Consider the following 25968-nt stretch of genomic DNA (forward strand, 5'->3'; position numbering starts at 1 on the left):
CTCCTATGGGAGTAAAAAATAGAATAATAATAATAAAGCAAGTGCAATTTGCTGCCCTTTCATGTAACTCCAAATCAGCTGTTCCATCCTCCGCAATGGGAGCTCCCCCCCCCCAATTACAGAGTAGCCAGCACTGCCATTGCTGTTAAAATTCAAGGCTCAATACCCCAACACATGTGCAAGAGATTTAATGATCACCATGAGGGAAACTTCTAGCTTCTGCCAAGTGGTCCTATGACCCATCTGCCCCAGTGCACAATCATCTGATGAGTTTGGATGAGAAGATGCTTCAGATTTGCCGACAGTGGCCCAGTATATTTCTGTACGGAAACCCAGATAACACCCCCCGCTATCCCAATTAATAAGGGGCATGATTTGCCAGTCCTCCTGCAAAAGTTGCATTGAAATTAATGAGGGCACTTTCTATATGGGATGTCGCTCTTCTCTCTGCCTTTCTCAAGGGCATTTATTGGGAAAACAGACAAAATAATTTACTCCCAGCTACAATCCACTTTTCCTTGCAGGCCCTACAATATTCTAGGGCAGGCTTCCTCAACCTCGCCCCTCCAGATGTTTTGAGACTACAATTCCCACCATCCCTGGCCACTGGTCCTGCTAGCTAGGGATCATGGGAGTTGTGGGCCAAAAGCGTCTGGAGGGCCGAGGTTGAGGAAGCCTGATCTAGGGACTATTGTTGTTTGTTGGTGTTATTTTCTTGTTCCTCCAATGCTTCTGCTAGACTTGCATTTAAAGGATGTTTTGTATAGGATTGGCATCCTTGCTGCAGAGATAACTGATGCTATTGAATTAGTTTCCCTCATCCCTGGATTATTGGCCCTGCTGGCTGGGCCTGGGAGCAGGAGGGCACCATGTTGCCTACCCCTGCCTTGTTGTGTTTTGTTTCCTTTTTAAAAAACAAAAGCTAAATATAATATGTAATGTGCTCAGAGTACATCACATACACTGTTTCAGTAATTATTATGACGACCCCATAAATAGATCAGTGTTACCCCTTACTACAGAGACTGGGATTGAGGAAATAGCTTGCCTAAGGCTAGTCATGGGTGAGAGAGTTCAAATGTTTAATAGCTTACTCTGTTAACCACTATGCTTTTGTTGTTCGGCAATGGCAATTTCATGGCTTTAGGCATTTCAATATATGCAGAAAAGCAGCAACACAGACACCCAGGTCCCTCCAGAAATGGGTGTCCCTGCATTCCTGATCATGTGCGTGTGGGGGGGTGGTTCTCGTGTGTCTCTTCCTTGTACCCAAAGCAGATGGTGAGGTGGATCTCCTGCTTATTTATTTAAAAGCAGTCCCAGGAGTAGGAGGAAATGGCTTCAAATCAAGGCCATAGTGCTGAGGGAATCAGTGGGGAAGGGACCTTTTCTCTTGTTCCTGCCCCCCAACGGAAATCCCCACTGAGCCAAAAGTGCTGTTTGCCCAACTGAGAATCTGCATATTTACCCTGTGGGCAGCTTCCAAGGCAGTAGTTCAGTTTGGGTGAATTGGCACAGGGAAAGGAGTGGCTCAGCCTCTCTCCTCCAGGCTCCACCTGCGGCTGCCTTTAGATAAAGACTTAAGCAGGAGAACCTGCTCTCAGATCTCCCTCCCCACATCTTCCAGTGGGGCCCTCAGCCCACCTCCCACCCACCCCCCTGCTCACTTTGCCTGCAAAGGGGTTCTGCCCCTTTAAATACTAAAAACCGCTAAAGTTAAACTTCAGCAAAACAGCTACTGCCTGCCAGTTTCTTGTTGCCGCCTCAGTGCTTCCTGTTGAGCTTGGCCTCTGCTTGCCAAGACAGCTCCAGGGGCCCTGGGCTGGGAGGAGGATTACAGGCAGGCCCACCATCCGCATGGGGAAATGGGGAGGGACCTGGAGCTCCAGGCCTCTCGCTGCCTCTGGCCTGCTTCTAAACAGACTTCACACAGTGCAGAAGGTAAACCAGGGATCCACTCCCACAAGAGCAGTCATGGCCACCCACCGGGATGCCTTCAACAGAGGATATTCACGGAAGATGGGGCTGTCAGTGGCTTGTAGCCACAAGGACTGGGAGTCACTTGCTGGGAGTCACAGGTGGGGAGAGGGCTGCTACCCTCGGGTCCGGCTTGCAAGTTTCCCATAGATAACTCAGTGCTGGACTTGGGCCTTTGTTTTGATCCAGCAGGGCTCCTGTTAGGTCCTTAATTGCTGGTTCATCATCAGAGATCTACAACCTCTCTTTCTCAAGCTCTGGGAGGAAGACCTTTCATCGCCTACAAACAGCCACCCTACACCAAAGGATAAATGGACATAAATCTGATATAAGGAATCACAAGAGAGAAACCAGTAGGAGAACACTTCAGTCTCCCAGGACATTCTATACAAGATCTCAAAGTAGTTGTCTTACTACAAAGGAATTTCAAAAATAGACTGGAAAGAGAAGTTGCTGAATTGCAACTCATTACCAAACTTAAAACCATGGAGAGACCTGGTCTGAACAAAGACATTGGATTCTTATCTCATTATACATGTCAAAGCTATCTTTGGCCATCTCACCCCTTGCCTTTTCCTGTAAGACCAATTGCAGTCGTTAACAGTCATCAACAGGTTTTCCACACCTATCAGCCCATCACCCATTCCCACCACCCTTCTGAGTAATACCCCTCCCCACTCTCTCACTATATATAAGGGTCTGGTGACTTCTGTTTCAGTGTATCTGAAGAAGTATGCATGCACATGAAAGCTCATTCCAAGAACAAACTTAGTTGGTTTCTAAGGTGCTACTGGAAGGATTTTTTTTTATTTTTTATTTTGTTTTGACTGTGGCAGACCAACACGGCTACCTACCTGTGCTGGTTCTTTGGTTGGCATCTTGTTTTTCTTCAGTTCTTACAGGGCAGTCTTTGCCAACCTGGTGCCCTCCATATGTTTTAGGCCAGGCATAGGCAAACTCGGCCCTCCAGATATTTTGGGACTACAACTCCCATCACCCCTAGCTAGCAGGACCAGTGGTCAGGGATGATGAGAATTGTAGTCTCAAAACATCTGGAAGGCCGAGTTTGCCTATGCCTGTTTTAGGCTATGACTCTTATCAGGCCCTGCTAGCACGGCTGTTGAGTGTGGCTGAAGAGTGTTGTAGTACAAAACATCTGGAGGGCAAGAGGTTAGCCCAGGCTTCCTCAACCTCGGCCTTACAAATGTACAACTCCCATGATCCCTAGCTAGCAGACCAGTGGTCAGGGATGATGGGAACTGTAGTCTCAAAACATCTAGAGGGCCGAGGTTGAGGAAGCCTGGGTTGGCCAAAGCTGATATAGGATATGTTTCTCCTGTTTGAAAGAGCTGTGATGAAATCACGGGGGGGGGTGTGATTCTGGCCAGATTCTGTGTGTGGAATGTGCAGGGACAGAGCAGGGCACCAGTGAACCAGTTTGTATCTTTGTGTTGTGGGTGTAGGAAATGTGGGAGGAGGTTGATTTGAACCGTTGTGCTTTATGTGGCAAGGCAGGGCTTCTGTAAAATAATAATAATAATAGTTTTGTGAATTCAGAATATTAGATCTGTAGTAATTGATTCCGCCCCCCTCATTTGCTGTATTCCCCAATTAAAATCTCCCCTGTCTCTGCCAGCTGTTCTGTGTCCCACATGATAGCTATAAGTTTTCCTCTATGGAAAATAAGCAACTTGCACGCTCATTTAAAGTATTGGAGAAAATATTAGAGATCAGGCTACTTCCTAAATGTGAAGTGTTCCTTAGCATCCTAGATGTGCAAACTAGCATTTCATTCAGATATTGTTAAAGACAGGTATCTCATGATGTTGCATCTTTCTCTCCTGGCCCTGAGAAATGGGTGGAGAGCTGGAAATAGAGAATAGCGACATATGCTTACACACCACACTTTTTATCGTGAGCTGTTGATCTTCAAAGGAGATAAGTTACAATATATTTTAAATCATTTAAAATCATTTCCAGCCAATTGGAAAATTAGTGTAGAGTTTGAGCTGGTGTTTGAACTCAAGTTAGTTGAGTCATGAATTTGCATGCCAAAATAATAATAATTTGCTCTGATTCAAAGATTATTGGCTGCAGCAGGGTGCACACCACTATAGGGGAGAAATCCCCATACTCTCATCTGCCCAACAGATGGCTAATTGGGTTGAGAGATCACAGGAGGTGGACCAAGTTTGCAAGGTTGCTTGAGTTCAAAATGTGAGAGAAATGCTGTGCTAAGCATGGGAACAGAATGATTTGTCCAAGAGCCTCAGCTGAAGGAATGATCTCCCGGGTCCATTTCCAACATCCCCATTTGCTTAGCCATGCTCTCTCTCTCTCTCTCTCTCTCTCTCTCTCTCTCTCTCACTGTACCTCCATTTTTTCCAACCCAGCAGCCCACTGCCTGACTGCAGCACCTATCCTTCCACAGGACAAAGCCTCTCTGCAGCTCAGGGCCACTTGCCAGCCAGCCCTAGAATGGAGAAAGGAAGCCCAGGCATTGCCCGGAATAACTGGAGCAGCTCTCCACCCAGGAATGGTATGGCTCCGAATTTGCATGTGCTCATTATGGGAACTAGCGAAACTTCAAAGAGACTTACGGAAGTTCTTCTGATGGTGGAGATGTTTTTGTTCGCTTGGAAAATGCAGGTGTACCTTCCTAAGGGATGCTCTGTATTGTCCAGATCAGAGCAGCCGTTGTCACCGTGAGTGGGGGGGATCTGTGAGAGCTAAAGCCCCTCTCTGAGTATGGAATTGTGGGCATTGGGTGCACTCTGTATGTTTGCACACAAGTGCTGTGCAAGTGTGCCCTTATTGCTGTGCCATTGACGGAGGAACTGAAGTGGTTCAAGCATTGTGGCGGGGGGGGGGGGAACATATACTCCATGTCAGAATGTAAGTAGGAACTGCATGCTTGAAAGCTTCCCATATTCAACAACTCCCTGCAGCTGGAAAGGTAGCATATCAAGGAGAAGGCTCATCTAGAACCCTTCTTTCAGGTATACAAGATTTCTACGTGTAGGGAAATTTGGTTTTTAAAAAAACCTTAGACACCCACATCTTCTATCTTCATTATGAAGTGGTTGGTCCTAAGAGAACTATCTGAGCCGCATGCCCTCTCACAAATGTTTGAATCTGCTCCGAGATGTATATGTGGGAAGTGATCTACCTAAATCTGTATCAGAACTAAGAGTAATACCAATTCCTTGTTTTTTCCACCATGATGCCCAACCCACCCACTCACCAGCACTTGGCTTGCTAATACCCCTTGCTAATAAGATGCAAGCAAGTCTACAAACATTTGGTTTGAAATCCTTAGTTTGTGTTGGATGATGTCCAGCTGTTCTGCTGTCCAGTGCCAGATTCGTACTGAGAGGAATGTGAGGCTTTAGCTTGCCCACATTCTCTTTAACCCCGAGTGCATGCAGACTAGATTTAGTGACTCAGTTGTGAAGGTAAAACACTCTGCACATGCCTAGAGGCACTCATCTCTAGCTATCCCATAGCTGCTTGCCATGTTCTGAGGCCTAACCTTGAATTCTGACTTCCAGAAGTGTGCTATGGCTCAAGTTAAGTTCTGCCTTTTCCTTCCTCCTTTGCCACCACAGTCCTCTGAATATATGTGAGCCTTCCCTCGTGGGGAACACTGTTATCCAGCTGTTGTCTTGTTCTTTTCACACAGATCCTCTGAGACTTGTTGGGATAAGCCCCTTTCTTGATTCTTCAGAAATTGTCTTGGATAGTCCCCCAAAGAGAGACGAGAAGAAGGTGAGATGCAGCTTCCACCCAGGAGGATATGGCTTTTGTTTACACACCTGGACTTGGTTTATCATTGAACATCTTTGCACTAGACATGAATTCATTTGGCACATATTCCATCTCTTGGGAAGCCCTGCAGGGTGTAGTTCTGTGAGAGCCTCTCAGACTCTGTAGCAGATCATCTTCTCCATGCCACAATCAATTCCCAAGATTTCTTGCTGGAAACTCTGACCATTGGAACTGTTATAATACCATTAGGAAATTGTAATGTATATATAGCTACTTTTATGGTCCAATTTTCCCTCAAACCAGGCTAATATAATGATATAACATAATATATAACATAATGAGCTGTGCCCAATGTTCTCTGTCAGAATCCAGTGCAACAGCTGCACTAGCAGGAACACATTGCACAACAAAGTTATCAGCAACCTCCTTATTCTGTTGGTGCAAAATATTTTGCCAGGGGAACAAGCATACCTCTAAGTGACTTGTAACTTAGTGTCAGATTGGATACAACCGCTTAAAATATTCTTAAATATCTTAAAATGTTCGCTCCTCATCATCATTATTACATTTTATATACTGCCCTTCATCCACAGATCTCTGGGCAGTTCACAATATAAAAATACAGGATAGAAGCACAAAATAAATAGTTAATATAAAAACAAAACAAAACTTTGTTTTCCTTGTAGCAATGGGCCATGTTCATACAAGTGGTTGTTTTGGGCCAGCAAATCATTAATCTGCTGCAACTTCTGTTCTTCTCCCACTAAGAGCAAAATTGAATTGATGAGAGACGAATGCTGCAGGCTTTACTTTAAAAAAGGATTATGCACCTCAGTGTTGTGGGGCTTTTTGGCAATTACCAGTTTAGGACTAGTCCAGCTGTCCACCCTTGATAGGACTCCTTCCTTTCCATAAGTGAGGCACAATGGAAGAGAATTCGGGAATCTTTTGCAGGAATTTGGTCAGGACAAATCCTCCCTAGCTGGGAATGTTTGCATGCTCTTGAAAAGAAAAGAAGGGTGTAGAAGTGCATGAATTAAATCCCTACAAAAGGTGCCTAAATGTGTTTTTTCTCATCCATGTGAGCCTAGTTTTGTTTTTTCTCCAAGGGTTGCCTGTGGCTTAGTGAGTCTTGTTCATTTCTGGCACTCGTGATTCAGGCCAGAGATTTTCAATGCCATTATTTACTTGGTTTTGTGTTGTGCTGGCAAGATGCCCAGGTTCCCTTTTAAAACCTGATGGCTTTGAATTGCACCTTTTAACTCCATGTCTCCTTTTAAATAGTTTTCTCCTCTTTCCAGATGAAAGCTGCTCGGCTCAAATTTGACTTCCAGGCAGAGTCGCCAAAGTGAGTCGCAATACTGGTAACCTTTTGGCATTCATGCAATGCTTGGGTCACTTGGCATCCTCATTATGATTATTAGTCATCATTGTTACTTAATGCAGCACCATTTACATCAGAGTTGGGGAACCTGTGGCCCTTCCGATGTTCTTGACCATTTGCTGTGCTGGCTGGGGTTGATGGTAGCTGAGTCCAAAACCTATGGAGAGCTACAGGTTCCCCAACTCTGCTATCAAAGAAGGGCAGGGCTCTGCCCTGGGAAACCTAACTCCAAAAGACAACAGAAGAGAGACAAAAGGAAGGGAGGAAAGGCTGAGGCAAACTATGAACATGATCAGGTGCAGTTTCATGTTCTTAGGCTTTTGTTTCTTACACCAGTGTTTTTCAACCACTGTTCCGTGGCACACTAGTGTGCCGCGAGATGTTGCCTGGTGTGCCGTGGGAAAAATTGAAAAATTACTTTATATATAGTCAATATAGGCACAGAGTTAATTTTTTGTACATTTTCTAATGGTGGTGTGCCTCGTGATTTTTTTCATGAAACAAGTGTGCCTTTGCCCAAAAAAGGTTGAAAAACACTGTCTTACACTCCCTAAGGCTTAATTTCAGGTGGGAATAAATTGTAAGTCAAAGGCTTTATGAGAAAAGTGGGATCTGAGGACAGATTTGAAGTGGGAGAGAGAAGTGGCGTTATGAGCTGCAGAGGGAGGGTGTGCTGTTTCATGAATTCATCTCCTGATCCGTATCCTCTCTCTGTAAAGAGTTAGTGTCAGCAACTCGAAGAGGAAGCAATTTGTCCAATTGAAATGAGCAACTTTAAGGAGAGAATATTCCTAATGGAGGTCCATGATGCATCTCTGACAGTGAGACGTTGCCATTTGATTTTTCAGGGAACTGACTTTGCAGAAGGGTGACATTGTCTACATTCACAAGGAAGTGGATAGAAACTGGCTGGAAGGAGAACACCATGGCAGAGTGGGCATTTTCCCCACCAACTATGTGGAGGTAAGTATACCTTGCTATTCCAGGAGAAGGCTTCATTTGATAAACTGGATACATTTTTGTTCAGCATGTGGAAGAGAAGGGAGATATCAGATTTATTTTTTTAGCAATCTGGACCTCCATCTGCTTTTAGATACAGGCAAGGTTAGTGGTGGTGGGAGTGGGGTCTCATTTTCAGCAAAGACTTCCTCTATTTTTGTTTTGGTCCCATTATTTTGCTAATAATAATAATAATAATAAATATCCCAGGTAGCTAAACTCAAGGGTTGATATCAAGTCTACGATCACTAACAAGTGTTCTCGGTATTAACAAAGCACTGTCAGTGCATAAGGTGGTTTATAGAGTAACACAAACAAATGCCAGGTCCTTGCCCCAAGCAGCTTACAGCCTAAATTCAAGCAGCTCTGGCAGGGGGAAGAGGACAACAAAGTGGGGGGAGAGATTCAATGTTAACAAGGGACAGAGTGAACCAATGCTGCTCCGAATACTTTGATCCTTCTCGTCTGTGTTGTCTGGTAGTGACTCCAGTGTGGCAGTGGGAGTCTTTCCCGGCTGGACCTGGAGATACTTGGAGGGATTGAACCTTTTGAGTGCAAAGCATGGGCTCTGGCATGGAGCAGCTGCCCCTTGAGTTGGGCAATGAGGACTAAGGGGTTAAGCCAACAGCTTCGTAATAGCGGAGGGTTTGAGCTAAACTTAGAAGGAAGGAAGAGAGGTGGCCCCCTGTAGCATCCTGCAAGAGATGGATATACAGTGGTACCCCGGGTTATGTACTTAGTTGGTTCCAGGTTACAGTATGTAACCTGAAAAGGACGTAACCCGAATAATTCGTTCTGCGCATGCACAGACCGGAAAAACCAGGGGGAAACGGGGGAAACGCTCTGCGCATGCGCAAATCGTGCGCGCTTCGGGTTGCGCTTCCGGGTTAGCGGAGTTCGTAACCCGAAAAGTATGCAACCCAAAGCGTGTGTAACCAGAGGTACCACTGTATAAAAAGAAAAATAACAGGCAGAGTGTTTCAAAGCAAAGGAACAATGTTTTCATACAGGACGCAGATAATCTGTAGAATTCAACTGCCATGTGTACCTTTTTGAAGGCCACTATTAATATAAACTAACAAACATTCGGGGGGGGGGGGAAGGACAACGAGTACTAGAGTGGGGCACAGAGTATTGCCACCCCCTGGTGGGGTGGGGTGAAGGTTGGGCCCCACACAGTGTTGGGGGAAGAGAGAGTCTTTGTTTTCACAGTAATTGTAACTTCAGATGCACCACTTAATTTTCCTTTCGGTGGTAGCCATTCACTCCTATGGAGAAAGCGTCTGAGCAGTCATGTGCTTAAACCTGCTTCTGGGGGTCCTAGAATTTGGGAAGGAGGGCCTGGCTTTGCTCCTTGCACAGCACACTTGCCAGTATTAGCCTTTTCTGTTTCGACTCACTGAGGGGGTCTGTGATCTATTCCTTGTTCTGATGTTAAGTCCAGTGATGGAGGACTTGGAATTCACTTATTTGCATGTGTTTGGGAAGCCAAAGTCATCCCACAAATCTGTTATGGCACACAACTATGGGGATCTCTTCAAAAAATGAATCTGGAAAAACCCTAGAATAAATATCTTTGTGCCATTTCTGAGCTCCCCAAGGCAACTGAGTCTTCCATTCTCGATTTGTTCAGTAAGGCCAGAGTGCACCTCCTTGCCCTTAACACATTGACTAAGAATTTAAAAAGAGGATAGAGCCCATTTTAGTACTTTCTGCTTTCAATGAGATGTTGAGTCTTAGCCGTTCCATTGGAATCAGGAAATGCTACTAGTTATTGATAAGTACGGCTTTTCTTTGGACAGTCTGAGTTCATTAGACTTTGAGATAGCATCTCACCACATGAAATCTCATATTTTAAAGCAAGGTTTTTGTGCTGATTGCACATCTGCCTGTCTGTCCAAATGTGCCCCTTGGTATGCCAAACTACCCATTCAGACTCCTTGCCCTCACTCTGCAACCTGCATTGCAAATATCCTTTTTATAGCCGCGTGGCTCCTGTCTGTGCCATAGCTGAAGAACGCTATAGCTCCATCCCCTGTGAGGAGGTCGTGTGCCTGAGGATTTGCGCTCTCTACTTGCTGGATTGCCCAATCCATGAGGATTTAAGAGCAGCCTTGTTCAAAGATGTAAATCTCCCAGTAGGGAGATCAATTGGGTATTCGGTTAACTTCTTATTAAGAAACAGGTCTCCTCCCTACACCTTTGAAAAAGGGGTCTGTTGTGCCTTTAGAACAGCAGTTTTAAGGAGAAATGTTTGTGAGGAGGATAAGTTAGATTCTTCAGGGGAGCAAACTCTTGCCTGACAGAATGTCTGGCTTTAATAATTATTTTAATTGTGTAATGTACTTTATTCTGTTTTATGTATTTTATATTTTGTAATGACTTTGGCTTGACTGACTGACTGACTGAATAAATTAATGAATGAAATGTTGGCAAGGGCCATGGAATTCCAGGCACGCCAAGCAGTGGGCCAGTGAAGGGGAGAGGCAAGGCACCCCATCCCTCTTCTGCACCCAGCACAGGCTGATGGAGGGGAGAGAGGCCCCCCTTCCTCAAACAGCAGGGGTGGGGAAGCTTTTTCAGGCCAAGAGTAACGCTTCTTTCTGGGCTGCAACAAGGGAGTGGTGGGCAGGACCAAAAGCAGAACAAGGGCAGAGCGATAGACGTTAACTCTCCCCCTGTGCATTTGGCGAGTTCCTACACACACACACACACACACACACACACACACACACACACACCCGTCCTCTTCCAGGCAAGCATGATGCATTATCAGAGTTCAGGGACACATTCTAGACAGTTAAAGACATTCAAGAAAGGGTACAAATCACGCCAGTGAGGGGTGTGGCCTGAGGCGAGTCCCAAAGGCCAGAGAGAGAGAGAGCGTGAGAGAGCTGGACAGCCACACCTGACCCCTGGACTTAAGGCAAACAGCACAACATGCAGCAGATTGCTGGAGGCTGAGGAAAGGACCACTCTGTCCCTCCTCTGCAGCCCCTAGGAGACTGGTAAAATCTTACAGACTAGTAACTTGTGTGGGCTTATTTGCAGAGCATGACTGAACCCACAACCACTTGTGCCATGCCACTGCTTGTCTTCCCAACAGGTCCTGCCTCCAACAGAAATCCCCAAGCCGATCAAATCCCCCACCGTCCAAGTCCTGGAATATGGAGAAGCGGTAGCTCAGTACAACTTCAAGGGTGACCTGGCAGTGGAGCTGTCATTTCGGAAGGTACAGAACGAAGCAAAAGAACGGGGGTTGGGTGAGGGTGAGGGTGGGAGTGGGAAGCCCAGAGATGGGCAGAGAGAGGAATTCCAGCTCAGGATGGGGCCAGTGCAAAGGGCGCCAGAGCGTGCTGCCCCCACTGCCTCGTGGGCTAATTCCTCTCTAACAGATGTTCAGTTGTCTGTTTCTGCTTCTCATAAAACTGAGCTCCAAGACAGCCAGTGACATTTTAGGGCCTCGGGCAGAAGATCCAAACGGCGTCTCCCATGGTGATGAAAAATGTAATAAAAATGCTATGAATTGACAATTTCAGTGCCCCTTTTCATGGTAAACCACCAAATCTGTTTTCACAGGCAGGCCACCTCCATCTTGTCTAATAGCAGAGCCGGCCCTGACTGGGCTATTAATATTCTGCTTGCTGTTGCTGACTCAATCCCACCAAACCTCATCCGCATCCCCAGAAAACTTCTGGGAGTTCTGTGCGAAAGATAAATTAGACAAATAACATTTTGTATAGCTTGCTTGAGCGTGAATTAGATTTTACATAATTTACAGACTTTGTTCTAAGCTTTTTTTTTTTAGTTGGTGCTCAATTTGGTGTAACAGGGTAATAGCAAGAAAAAAGAGATGGGAAAGTGGAGTTTTTATGGGACAAAGAATCTTGACTGGAAGCAAGGTAAGATGGAGGGACAGGTCACTGGGCAGAACTGAGATGTGCAGTTCCTAAATACAGGATTGCTTATGGATGCTGCCTGAACATGTGCCACACTCAATAAGGACTAGAAACTTGTTGTTTTTACAAAAAGTAACTTATCTATTTTGCAGAGAAGCTAAAGTTTTGAATTGATTTGCAATTAAGGTTTCACAAGGAGAAACCTTGTAAAAATGTGGACTTCCAAATAAGATTCCCCTCCCCCAACGTTAGGCCTAGTTTTTCGTAATCTCAGCTGGCTGCTGGTTCAGCCAATGATAAAGTCAGTTTTGTTGTTTCTGGATTGAGCTATGAAATTGAGCTAGGTCCTCTGACAACCTATTGGGTGCTAGAGGGAATTTGGCAGCTTCCTCCCAACAGACCACCAGCACTGCCCGGTTTGGACTTAGCATTGCTCTGAAGTTTCCATTCTCAGCATACCTTTATCTGTTAGGCAGCACATTCCCAGAAGGGTTGTGGGTGACCTTTATTTTCTAGGAAAAGCTGGGAGCCCTGAAGACCTGGAATTACCTGTGTCACATGATCAGATCTCTTTGATGAACCAGGAAGTTCCTCTGGGGGCAGATGCTTGTGCGGTGCATAAACCTACATGAAAGTTGGATGCAGATTGCAATGTGTAAAATTACTGGTTTGGCTGTTGTGTTTTGTTGCTTAAACACGCTGTGTACACTTTCAGGGAAGACCAACCAATTGTGATCTCCTAGCAAGCACGCATAGGAAAGCAGCATATGTGCGTGCTCATTATGTGATATTCTACGTGTGGGTTTCACAACCTCTTGACCACTCCATGTAACCTGTCCAGAGTGTGCCTCTCACCCCATAATGTCACCAGCTGCAAAAAAGAGTCCTAGGTTTAAGAGGCCATGTGGTGTGTTGGTCAGAGTGTCAGACTAGGACTGGAGAGAGCAGATTTCACATCCCCTCTCAGCCTTGAAGCTTTCTGGGCCAGGCACTGTCTCTCAGCCTTGGCAATAAAATGGGGGTGTGCATGCTCCACGGAGGACAGGCGGGAGATAGATAGATATATTGATTAGATATGGCTTGTGTTTTTTTAATGAGCAGTGTCCTTAGTGTTTCAGGAGACAGCTGTCGCCTGTATAGAGATCTTAGGAAGGACTATCTGGGGATGATGTTGCTAAACCTTCCAAGGTACCAAACAGGACAGAAGAGTGGAGCAGAACAGCAAATGCTTGGGCTGGAAGAGCTTGTGGGTCTGTCAGGCTCCAGCTTTAAATTAGCCTCTTGTAAAAGTGCAGGGAACGACCACCTGTCAGGGATTCTTCAGCTGGAATTCCTGCATTGCAGGGGGTTGGACTAGATGACCCTTGAGGTCCCTTCCAACGCTGCATTTCTGTGAGATCTCTTAACCAGGCCAATTTGTCAGCCTCAGGAGCTTCCTTGTGCTGATCTTTCCTTCTCCTCCTTTCCAGGGTGAACGCATCTGCCTGCTTCGCAGGGTGGACGGAAACTGGTACGAGGGCCGCATATCTGGCACCAACCGCCAGGGCATTTTCCCAGCCAACTATGTGCAGGTGGTGAAGGAACCGAGAGTGAAGAACTCGGAGGAGTTTCCTTCCTCTCCAGGCCTGCGGACCTCTTCTGGCTCCCCGTCCCAGCCACACTCACCCAGCCTGAGCAGCAGGGGGCAGCTCAACACCTCCCCATTGAGCCTTCAGGGCTCCCTGGCCACAGATGTGCTGCATTCCTCCTCCTCGAGCCACTCAGGATTCACTTTCCCTGCATCCCCGAAGTTTGAGCACCCAGAGGCTGTGCCCCGCAGGCCCCAGAGCACAGACAGAGCAGCCTCCTTCAGTCCCCACATCCAGAGCCCTGTCAAAACATCCAGCAGCAGCCCATCGCCAGCCTCCTCCTTCCAGATTCAGGAGCCTGAGCAGCCTGCTGTCCCCACCTTGGCTCCACAACCACCAGCCGTCTTCCCACCGCAGGTGAGGCCCTGGCTGTTCCCCTCAATTCTCCTTTCCTTTCCCTCCACCTACAGTGGTAGGTACCCACCATATCCTTGCTTTGCAAGCAGTTTGAAGACCCTGGACCACCTTTGCAGTGGGCCTCCTATTTCAGTGGGCACTCAGTCATGAGCGAACGTGGCCTTGACAGTGGCAGGCAGCCATTTAAATCCACACACACACACACCCGGCCAATGTAGCACCACTCCAGGCATTGTGGGAAACTAAAATGGCGGCCAGAGACCCAGGACAGGCGTTGATGCTGGTAAGCCCTGCCAAGATGCTGGGGCTTCAGCTCCCAAGGGTGCAAGTGATGTCAGAGGGGGCAACTGCACTTCTGTTTTAGAGGAAGCAGAAACAACATCTGTCCTCAAAAAGCTGATCTTTAAGGGCAAAGATTCCATTTTCTCTGTTAAAATGAATGATGTAAGCTAGAGAGATGGTAATATTCTGTCTCCATTCCTACAGACCCTCATGGCTGTTGGCCTTCACTCAGCCATCAGCACTTTGAAGTTCCATGTCTGCCCCATGTCACCAGCCACAAATCCACCCAACAGTAACGTAATCTAGTTTCTCAGCTCAGGGGCGTTCTTAGCCCCTTGGCTGCCCGGGGCGGGAAGCCAAGAAGCACCCCTGGGGGCGGGGCATCGTGGTGCGTGCGTGCGTGCGTCATGACGCACGCGACACCCCGTCCCAGGGGTGCTGGGCGGCGGATTCGGGAGACTCCCGAAGCCTCCGCCCGGCGGCGGCACCCCTTCGTGCCGCGGCTGCTCGTGCCTGCGTGAGCAGCCGTTGCACGAAGGGGTGCTGGGAGGCAGATTCGGGATTCTATCCGCCGCCCGGGCTCCCTTGGTGGAGCGCAAGTCGGGGCAGGGAGAGGGACGGGCCAGCGAGGAGGGGTGTCCCTCCTCGCTGGCCCGCCCCTCTCCATGCCCCGGCTCCGCAAGCCAGCCAGCAGCGGAGCTCGGCAAAGAGGCAAGGGGCGGGCCAGCGAGGAGGGGATGGCACCCCACCTCGCTGGCCCGCCCCTTGCCTCCATGCCGAGCTGCGCCGCTGGATGGGGGGGGGCTATTTTCGGCGCTGCTGGAGCGGAGCTGCAGGGGCGGCCAGCGAGGGGGGGGGGTGACACCTCTCCTTGCTGGCCGCCCCTGCGGCTCCACCCCGGCAGTGCCGAAAATAGCCTAAAAAGATTTTTTTAAACAAAAGTTTTTTAAAAGCCCAGTGGGCGGAGCCGCCCTCTGATGTGTCACCCCCAGCAGGGGAGCTGCCAGGGGGCCCCCACCCCCTCCGCCCCCCCTGCAACGCTCCTGTCTCAGCTTCTCTGCAGTGCTTCTGCAGCAGACAAAAGGCATTATGGTTCCTAAGTTTGCTTAAGGTCTCCAGGTGCAGCACCTTTCTCCATGCGTAAGAGGAGGCATGTCCCCATTTCACTTCCATTAGCCTTAGATTAATGGCACTTCCTGCCCAGGGGCTCAGGACATGGCGCCATTGCTCAGGTTTTTCCTTTTCAGGCCCTGCACCTGCTCCTGCTCCTGCCTGCTTCCCTGCCTTTAGAAACATCTCTCCCACTCCCAGCTCTGGCTCAGGTGGCTCCCTGTGTCCTCCCCACGGCTTCCCCTTTCCCCCTTCCTTTCTCCACAGGCCGCTGCCCCTGGAGCTTCCCAGCCATGCAGCCCTGGACGTGTCTCTTCTTGTGCGCCCCCCTCCAGTGCGCAGTGGACCCTGTAAGTGAGGCTGGTGACGAGGGGCTGGGAAGTGCAAAGCGGGGGTGGGGCGGGGAGTTTTGCTTCTCCGCCTGGCGGCTGGCCAGGCCCCTCCCTGCCTGCGAAGTGACCCGTGGGGAGGGCTGACTGCAGACGGCCCCCTGGGGTGCCAGCCAGGGACAGTGTCTGGCCTGTGGCTTGGAACAAGGCCCTTTTTCAGAGGGGCTCCCACAGTGCCTGGGGAAGCGGAAGTCTCTGGCAGCACTACCGGTGCCTTGGCTGGCCTTGGCCAAGTGTTGCAAACTCCTGCTGGAGAAGACAGAGATAACTCAGCATTTCCTAGCGGCAGCACTCTCCCCCCCCCCCCAAGAAGTCAGGAGGGAAGGTGATGGGGCGGAGGGCAGCCCAGAGTGTTTGCCTCGGCACATTCCTTTTCCATGTGCAAAGCACAGTTCACTGGCTCTGATCCACACAGCCTGCAGAGTGGAAATATGGAACAAAAACGTCCTCTCATTCTTTGATTTGCTTTTTGAAGTGTGTACTGTTTGAGGCACATTTCTTTTTTTAAAAAAATATACACATCTTTTATTTATTTGTATTTCATTTATTATTACGCTTGCAGCCCTCCTCCCCCCCCCCCCGAGCTCAAGGTTTTCCTTGCCTAGTTTTCCCTCCCCCTTCCTCCATATTTTATCCTCACAACAACCCTGTGACGCCATTTAGGCTGAGAGTTGGTGACTGACTCCAAGGTCACCCAGGGAGCTTCCTGGCCGAGTGGGGATTTGAACCCTGGCTTCCCATCTCCAAGGCCAGCATTACACCAGGCTGGCGGTTTCACTTGAATAAATCAGGAAGGAAGTGGGCTCACTAAGTGGCTTCTGTTTTTCAGATACCAGGCTCTCTATCAGTACAGACCCCAGAACGAAGATGAGCTGGAGCTTCATGAAGGGGACCAAGTGGATGTTATGCAGCAATGTGACGATGGCTGGTTTGTGGGTGTGTCTTGGCACTATACTATATGGGGCAGGGTAGGACTGTACAATCCTAGCACTGGAAAGTGGGCTGGGGTGTGTTTTCCTTTTCTTTGTTATGACCTTGAAGGTCTCCGTTCCCACCCACCCTGGCCACCAATGGCCTTAGGAAAAGGCTGTCATGACACCGGCTGCTTTTGAATGTGCTGGCTGCCAAGGAGGGAACCACAGCAGCTCTGCTCCTCCTTGGGCTTTTGAGGTCAGCACAGCACAGCATCAAAGCCAAGGTTTGACTTACAAGGCGTGTCATCCAAATCTGGCATCTTCGCGAAGTTCTCTCCTCCTTAACCACAATCTGTAGCCAAGGTTAAGAAGGAGAGATTTTAACCGCGATCCCAAGTTCGGACAATATGCTAAGCCTAACCTTGGCTTCCCTGCCATTGTGTGCCCAGGGAAGAGCAAAGTGGGTGCCACCACTCTCTGGAAGCCAGCACGTTTGTGAGGTCATGGTAATCCATACTCTCTCTTGCCGTGATGCGCAAGCCATGCCAGAGTGTCAGTATCAGACAGACCTCAGTTTCAAGTATCAAACTTGGCATTTGGCTTGTAGAGTATGCTGTTCTACCCTTACATCTCTATGATGCAAACTTTTGACCTGGCATTGGTAACTGCCCACATGCCCATGTTTTAATTGGAGCCTAGAAACGGCAAAAAGTACATTGGAACTAAGGTCCCTTCATTTTTCCTTGTGTCACCCACTGAATGGTGTGGGTGATGCAGAATCATTACCCTCCAGATCATGCTCTTGAGTAGCTGCAATAGAGCCAAAAGTTCCGGCGAGGCCCCCAAAACAGGATGGAAGGACATAACTGTAGACGAAAAAGCTGGTGCTTCAGAGTGAAGAGTGAATTAGTGCAGTGAATTAGTGCCTTCCTTAGAGGCCAATGTTTATTTCAAAAGGATTTTTCAGGACACTCCTGGGAAAAGTTTCTACTGCAGGGTGGGCAACCTTGAGCCTCTTTTTCCTTCACCAGGGATCCTTGTTTTGCTTTTGTTTCTACCTTAGGTGTCTCTAGAAGAACACATAAATTTGGCACTTTCCCTGGGAATTACGTTGCCCCTGTGTGATTGCTCCTCGACCAACCCTTCGTGTGCCAAGTGGAAACTGAGTCAGAATCTGCTGCTCTTGTATCCGGTTTCCTTGGAAAGACAAGGAGCAAAAAGAGATGGTGGTGTGAGAGCCAGCCTGGAGCCCAAGCTGCGTTCAAGGAAGGTCTTGCCGCTTGTCCCCTGGAGACCTCTGTGCCTTGACCACCACCTTCCACTTCTGTGTCTTGGCTTCCTTGTACAGGGTGATCACACTCTTATTTTCCCCACCCTCCAGTATTTATGAAGCATCATTATTTCAAGCCTTTCTGTGACAAGCAAGAGACTCGGGCTAAGCAGACAATGCAGATAACCTCCTGGGCTCTTTGCTTGCTGTGGCCCAACTGAGTTCCCTCTTTGTGGGCAAATCTGGCAGTGTCAGCCCTTCTGCCAGCTCTCATATCAGCAGTGCAAGGTGGAGATGGGATTGTGACCCTGTGACTGCCCTGCATCCAATCTCCAGAATGATCCTGCTTCCTTGCAATGGACCACAAACACTGCTGTGGTGTTCTGCGGACTCTGTAACCAATGTCCCACCACAAGTGATGAGCTTATGGTGCTCTCTGAGCACCCACAACCTTCTCTGTGTTCCATGGGAATCCATGGACACTGCCGAGAGAAGGCTGCTCCACCAAGTTTATGCAAGGCCGTATGGCTACCAGTAGTCACATTTTTGTACCCTGCCCAACTACCCTCAAAGGCTTTGCCTGCTGGAAGTCCATCTAAATAGTCTCTCCATCTAAAGGATTCATTTAGAACTTTGATCAAAATAACTTCCAATCATTCCTCTTCATGTTTGACCCTGTGAGTGGATGCACTGTCTTGCTTGTGTTAAACTAAAAGACGTGATCACTTGGAGAGTTAGCAGATTCCTAGGGCTACTCTGCAGCTAGAGCACACTTTGGGCATTCCTTTAGCCTAAACTCTCTGTCTTTGCTTGCAGTTCATCTTCATCCTCCTCGCCTAATTTTGAGCACCTGCTACAAAGGGTTTAATATTGATACAATTGTTGGGGGTCGTAGAAAGGAAGTGAAGGGGAGAATTCAGTCCTGTTACGGTTACTGACATCTGTGCTAATTGACCCCAACCAAGAAGCAGTGGTGGTTACTGCTTTTGCATAAGTGCCCATTGTCCACAGCTCCTCTCTGAAGATGCATCTCATTCCTGCCCCCAGCAGCAAAAGCCAGACACCGTTGGAGACCCGCAAGTCTCCTATCCTGGCATTAGAAAACTGAGCCTGTTTGTATGTTGCCTGTACCCTGCCTTTAATCTCCTTGAACTTTCCATTCTGGCAGTCTCCTTTCACCTCCAAAGTCAAGGGTCAAGACCGGAGGGAGATTTCTAGGTCTAAAGATATTCTCTAGTGGCTAGAGTAGCCGCAGCTTGAGTTGTTCTCAAACTTCTGGGGATATGCAGCTGGTGAGGCAGAAAAAACAGGAAAGAGACAGTGGGGGATTGTATTGGGCCAAGAACACTGAGACATCTATGTCTCCTGCAGCCTCTTGCACAGTGCTAACAAAATTGTCCTCCACACTGCAGCAGAACAGCTGTGCATGTGGGGTGTTGAGACAGTCCCACCCATGGAGAGAAGATGTGCAGGTTGAGACCAGCCCTGGTGGAGTGGAGTCTCTGCTCTAGGTAAACAACAGGGGCTTCCTTTTGTTTTTAAGAAACATGGTAGCAGCACCTTGCAGGTTCAGGCTCAGCGTCTTGGCTTGGTGGTTTTCAGACTCTTTACCTTCCAGGAAGCCTTTCCTGCTGTCCCCCCGCCCCCACCTGGTGTGCATGTGCCACAGAACCCAGCACATAACAAAGGACTGTAGCTTGCTTTCATCAGGTGAGCACTGTGCAGGATGTGATCCTCTTGCCAGTCTTAGGCAGTTTGGACACCATACCTTTAAAGCAACCCCCCCCCCCCAGAAAAAGATCATGGGAACCATAGTTTACCCCTTAAAAGCTACAATTCCCATCACCTTTAACAAGCTGGTTTCCAGGATTCTTTTTTGGGGGGGGAATCAGAATTGTAGAGTTGGAAGAGACTCTGTGCTTCAAATGTGCCTTAAAGGTATGGAGTGTGTACAGCCTCAAAATGAGGTTCAAGTGTCTCACTGAGACACTGTCCTTGTCTATTCAGCTTCTGTGTGTGGAATTGGGGGGGGCACCAAAGTGTTGGGGGCAGCCCTGTTGTCAACCCATCACTCCTTGAAGCAGCACTTTTGCAAGGGGAGTTGGTAGATACAGCAAACTCTCTTGCGGGAGAGCTCATCTCTGTTCTCTCATCTCTCACAACTTGTGAGGAATCCCAGCCACCACTATTTGAAACAACCTCATCTAGTGTTTTGGATAAGACTGTCTCCTGACCTGACACACAATTCGGAGATGTGTTGTGCCTGAACTGCACAGCACCACTGAACTTGGTCAGCTTGTAGGAGGCGAGTGGCTGTCTGGTTCGCTCTGGGAAAAGAGAGTCCTTGATATTATTGCCTATACAGCTTGTCCTGCCAATAAAACTTCGCTGATCTAAAGTCAAGTGTGGCTCTTGTCGTGTTTCTAAAGCGTCCACAGATTGAAGATCCCACAAAGGCAGAGAGCAAGAGAGCACTATCTTAAATGGCTAATTTTGGGAGCCCTGACGGGTGGGAGATAGACAAATTGACTCTAAGAGGCCCTGTCCCCTGGGAAGTTATCCTGTGTGATATAGTGCAGCTCTTATTTACTTCATGGAGAACTTCTGGCTTGTGTACTTTCGTAGAAAGGCAGTGTAAAGTCTGAAGTTGTCACCCTGCCACATGTTGACGTTTGAAACGTTGCCATTTGGATTGTCTGCCTGAGGTACCAGTGTGAAGATTCCTCTGGGGCAGAGGCATGGTGGGTGACTGAGGCATCTAACAGCAGCGACAACGCCCAGCCTGTGCCCTTGGACCTCAGGGAAGACTGCATCCATCCCCTAATTCTGCCATGCCAGATACAGCAACATCAGTTTAAAATGGAAGGTTAGAAGAGATCCCCATACATTTGTTTATATACAGAGCTATTTAATTTCATTTGCGAATCAAATACTGGATTGTATGAGAAAGAACAAAACAGAGATTTGCAAAGAGTTGCGGGGCCAGTGCTTTATTCTGGGGGCACTCAAGGGTATGCAATACTGGCACATTTTTTTCTAGAAGAAAAGCCATTTGAGGGGGTATTGGGAGCAGTAAATATTGTAGAAACAGCAAGGAAGAAAATTCAGGGTAGATAGTGGGGGGAAGAAGCCCTTTCTAGGGCTTCTCTCTTCTCCTGACAGTTGCCCCCCTTACTTTTGAATGGCTCTTTTCCTGGTTAAGTGCAGTCAAAGGTTGCTTTCAGGCTAGGGAGTCGGTGTTTGTCCACAGACAACTTTTGGAGTCATGTGGCCAGCATGACTAAACCGTGATAGAAGCCAGAGCACATGGAAATGCCATTCACCTTCCCGCCACAATGGTACCTATTGATCTACTCGCGCTGGTGTGCTTTCAAACTGCTAGGTTGGCAGAAGCTGGGACACAGCAATGGCACACGGACTCAAACTGCCGAACTTGTGATCAGCAAGCCCAAGAGGCTCAGTGGTTTAGACCACAGCGCTACCTGTGTCCCTTTACCTTTACCTCTTCCGTTAACAATAGCTGGATGTGCAGAAACTGAGTAGCTGAAGATTTTCACATCACTTTTATTTTGTTAGCTTGATCTGTCCACATGGCACATATGTTGTTGCAAGCAAATGAGCAAGTCAGTAAAAGCAAAAAATGGCAACATAAGCCTTTGAGATGCAAATACTTCCTCTATATATAAAAGTGTTGAGAGAGAGAATGCAATTGGGTTGTAGCCAACAAAGTTCTGCTTAGAGTAAGCCCACTGAGATTAGCGAACCTAAATTATCACACCCATTGACTTTGAGGGGTCTACCCTGAGTAGGACTACCATTGGATACAACCCATTGATCTTCTATCTCTGTCCCTAGATGTCCCTGCCCACAGCAGAATGACATGCTTGTTTTTCAGTAGTCAAGTGTACACAGAGATTAGCATGGAGGTAGGCAGGGCAACATCCCTAGTTTGGCTGGGTCTTTCTTTGTCAGCTGCCTCCCATCCTTAGTCAGTTTAGGGTTTTACTGTGTTTATTGACTGACCTCAAGAGACAGAGGGAATTAGGCTTCGGGGCAAAACAAAAGACCTCTCTTCGGCTCCAGACACAAACCTGTTTTGCAGACATGCCTTCAGTTTTTTATATTGCCTGTGCAGAAAGGCTGTGATCGTCTAGGGTGCCATTTGGAAAGGGCAATATTCTCCCTGCCCCTCACAGATATTTCACTCCCTTGTCTCTCGAGACAAACGGATGCTAACAGTAACACACAATAAAGCTCCCAGGGATCTGCCTCGTAATTATTCAGGCCATTGGCTGACAGCTTCCAAGGGTTTCAGGCAGTGGTTTCTCACAGCCCTACCTGAATATGGAATTTATTGCCATTTGAGTTAAGGAATCCAGCAGCAATCTACTATTTTAGATACATGCTTAGGACTTTTATCCACCTAAGACTTTCTTGCCTTATACTTTAAAATATTATTGATCATCTATTGGTATTGTACTTTTATCTACTGTATATTGCTCATGGTGAACAAATACATGTATACTTATTTTGTGGGATTGGGGGTTGTACACTACTCAGATACTTTATATGAGAGGTTTATAAATCTTTTAAAATAATAAATTATTATTATTAAACACATTTATAGACTATTTCACAACATTAAGCCACCAAAGCAGGTGCACACAATAAAAGCAAAATAAAACACAGAATACAAGTTCTGCAAACACTAAAATCAATTCAACAAACTCTAAAACAGCAAAACTAATAATCAAATTCCAAAAACAGCAAAACTATTTCATCAGATATAAAATTGATATTCCGTAAACAAACAAACAAACCTAGGATCTGCACTGCAGCATGTGCTTCCCGACTGAGGTGTGCTCTTCCCTTAAATACTGGAAAGAAAAGCATACAGTATTTGCTTTTGTACCATTATTGTTTGGCTAAAATGCACACATTTATTTCTTTTTAAAAGTTTTGAGTAAATAAGTCTTCACAGAGGATTGCTAAAGTCACTTCAAGATACATCCCTCAGATACGGAAATGAGAGAGATCAGCTGGTACTAAAAATATTGTTATTCTAAGCATTTTTAATGGGCTAAATTATAAGAACTGAATCAGCAGGTTTCCCCTTCTTGCCCTCTGTAATGCATGACAATCCTGTTTCCTTTAATGGATTACAAAGTGTGGAACCCAAGGGACGCAGTGAGATTTGCACTTTAATTTATAGCGCAAACATTCTATCATTGGAGTAAGTGATTAAATTTGGTGGGAGAGGCAAGACATTCCCCACCCTTCCTCCATTCTGGTTTCACTCTTTCAGGTCAGTTTTTCTAAGGCTGCAGTGCATTTAGTAGGGAGGGACCAAGTCCTGTTGAACTGAATGGGGCTTTCATCTCCCAAGAGAATGCATAGGCCTGAGCTGTGCCCTTGTTTTTAACTAAAATACGGTGTCAAAAGTCTCACAAACCAAATTCAAAATTTGCTGAAGTTGAAAGGCCAGGTGTAAGGTCTTTGCAAGGTCAGTGAGGCATGAGCTCATTCACTGTGGTTTGGAAGTACACGCATGTCTCCTGGCAGCTCCTGCAGTCAAGCAGGTGCCAAATGCATTGCTGCTCCTTGTTGTCTTGACCTGCATAGGAGGGGGGTTGGTGTTGTCTACACTGGTTGGCAGAGGCTCTCCAGCCCCACCTGGAGATGCCAGAGCCTGAGCTTCAGGCTGTCTGCATGCAAAGCAGATGCTCTGTCATGGAAGTACGTTTCTTCCTCACTCATGTTAGACTCTGGGTTCAATGGTCTTACAGTGGGCAGCTCTTTAGGAAGCAAGACGCATTGCAGTACTTCACATTTCAAGATGTGGCAAAGCCCCTCCTGCTGTGCTGGGGCCCCTCCTGCTTCTCCTGGACTACTCTGGACTCCTGCCCCAGAGCCCTACACTGATGGTGCCACTGCTGGCAACGCAGCCCAGTCCTAGATGTGTGAATGTCTTCAGAAGTGAGCCCCACAGTACTCAAGGAAGCTTACTCCCATAGATGTTATGGGGTTGATTGCATGAAATGTATACACCGCTTTATTGTAAGAAAACTCAATGCGGTTTTACAAAGAAAATGTTCACAGTTGCAGCCTTAGCTTCTTTGCCCAGGGTGTTCCCAGAGACCAGGTGCAAACTAGGAAGGCTTTTGTCTCTCCCCCCACCCCAGAATGGAGAACCTCTGTGCTTCCAGATGTTGTTGGTCTAACTCCCATCTTCCCCGGCCAGCAGAGCTTGTGGTCAAGGGAAATGCGCATTGAAGTCCAGCAACATCTGGAAAGCCACAGATTGCACATCCCTGCTTTTGGGTTTATCCGAAGCACCTATTGCTGGAAGCGAGATGATGGACTAGTCAGCCCTAGATTTTGATCAAGCAGCATGTTGAGAGCCAGGTGGTGCAGTGGTTAAAAAAATGCTGGACTGAAGTTGGGGAGAGCCAGGTTTTAATCCTCCCTCAGCCACAGCGTTCCCTGGAGGAATACTTTTCAGCCTAACCTCCCTGGCAGGGTTGTTGTGCGTAAGAAATAGGGACGGGGGCCATATGTGTAATACAGCCTTTCTAAGCCTCTGGTCCCCAAATGTTGTTGGACTACAACTTCCATCATTCCTAGCTAGCAGGACCAGTGGTCAGAGATGATGGGAGTTGTAGTCCAACAACATCTGGGGCATTAAACCAATGCTTTTTCGGTCTCCAGTGAAGAAAGAGCCCACCCGCAAGAGGCCAGGGAGCGCAGGGTGGTCGCCTCTCCCCCGGTCTCTTCTCGGCACACGGCCGGGCGGAGCGAGAACCAAGCCCCAGGGCAACAGCCGGCTTCTCCGGCGGAGCCTGAAGGAGGCGCTCGCCTCCGCTCCCTTCGCCAAACTCGCCGGCGCCACCGGACCACGAAGGAGGCGCGTCCGCCCCTTCGCGGGAGGGAGGGAGCGAGGGAGGGAGGGAAGGAGGTGGCGGCGAGCGACCAGAGCAGCTCGGGGCGCCCAGGGGCAGCCTCCTCCGCCCGCCCGCCCGGCGCTGCGCTGCGCTGCTCTCCCGCTGCCTCCGCCGCCGCCGCCGCCGCCCGGCCTCTTCCTCCGGCGCCTTCGGGGCCCCACGAGCCACGTCTTGCGGTGAGTGTCCGCTTGCTTAGGGCGGGAGGGGTGGCAGCCCGACGACAGGTGAAGCTGGCGCAGGAGCTCAGCGCGAAGATCCTCTGCTTCGGATCGCCCGCCTCCCCGTGCAGCTCATCTGACTTACGCGGGATGTGCGTGGCTGTCTCGGGCGAGACTCGGGACAAGCAGCGTTTCGGGGCTGTGGGGGTTTGGCGTTCTCTGCCGAGGAGGGAAGAACAAATATAGTGCACGAGGTGCCTGCGTCCCTTTCCCCCGTCCCCCGGGTTCTTTGGAACTCCTTGCCTCTTGAAGGTTTTGCACGCACCGTAAGCTGTAGCTTAAAGGAGGTCTGTAAATAAGAGTAAACAGATCCCTAGCCGGTGGCTGCTTAGAATTTCGAACGAGACTCGCATTCTGGCGTTTCAGGGGCATCTGCGACGCTATACGAGTCTAGCGGCTGATGGGCTACCCTTTAAGGAGAGAGGCATCTGCTTCTTCTTCCTCCCAACTCCGCCTGTCATTCTGTACTCCTCTCCTCCTGGAAAGGGTGCCAAGGCACTTCACAGAATTCAAGAGGACGGGCTCTTGTGCTTTGGAGCTTCTAGTCTGAAATTTGCCACAGGGGAGGCCACTGAGGAAGGGAGAGGCCAGCAGGTGTGCCTGTTTTTTGGCTCAGGGTATATCCATCACATGGAGATCAACAGAACTTCAGGAAGCTCTCCTCAAATCAGGGATGGGGAACCTGTGGCTCTCCAGCTGTTGTTGGACCCCATCTGCCCTGGCCAGCATGCCTAGTGGTTGAGATTATGGGAGTAGCATTCCAGCGCATCTGCAGGGCCATGGCTATCCTGACTGACGTGGCACATGGGGAACCTGCCTGCAGAGAGAAGCT

At 48.3% G+C, this 25968-nt stretch overlaps 2 protein-coding genes across 3 annotated transcripts in view; both read left to right on the forward strand.

Annotated features, from left to right (window-relative positions):
* SORBS3 (sorbin and SH3 domain containing 3) overlaps window positions 1-19764 on the forward strand; it is a 43681-nt gene extending 23917 nt beyond the window's left edge. Inside the window, exons 12-20 of one of the 2 annotated variants that reach the window (XM_033171431.1) lie at window positions 4371-4516; window positions 5660-5745; window positions 7047-7093; window positions 7978-8092; window positions 11235-11360; window positions 13497-14012; window positions 15672-15754; window positions 16623-16729; window positions 17771-19764. In XM_033171431.1, the coding sequence (XP_033027322.1) occupies window positions 4371-4516; window positions 5660-5745; window positions 7047-7093; window positions 7978-8092; window positions 11235-11360; window positions 13497-14012; window positions 15672-15754; window positions 16623-16729; window positions 17771-17832 (1288 nt within the window). In that variant the 3' untranslated portion in view covers window positions 17833-19764. The remainder of the gene's footprint in view (window positions 1-4370; window positions 4517-5659; window positions 5746-7046; window positions 7094-7977; window positions 8093-11234; window positions 11361-13496; window positions 14013-15671; window positions 15755-16622; window positions 16730-17770) is intronic. The other variant, XM_033171432.1, reaches the window with a different exon arrangement.
* Window positions 19765-25046: 5282 nt separating this feature from the next.
* The window catches only part of PDLIM2 (PDZ and LIM domain 2), a 61285-nt gene continuing 60363 nt past the window's right edge, over window positions 25047-25968 (forward strand). The window contains exon 1 of the mRNA XM_033171971.1: window positions 25047-25094. The gene's annotated coding sequence lies outside the window, so the exon portion shown is untranslated. The remainder of the gene's footprint in view (window positions 25095-25968) is intronic.

The sequence above is a fragment of the Lacerta agilis genome, chromosome 15 (genome assembly GCF_009819535.1).
Source record: "Lacerta agilis isolate rLacAgi1 chromosome 15, rLacAgi1.pri, whole genome shotgun sequence".
Lineage (NCBI taxonomy): Eukaryota > Metazoa > Chordata > Lepidosauria > Squamata > Lacertidae > Lacerta > Lacerta agilis.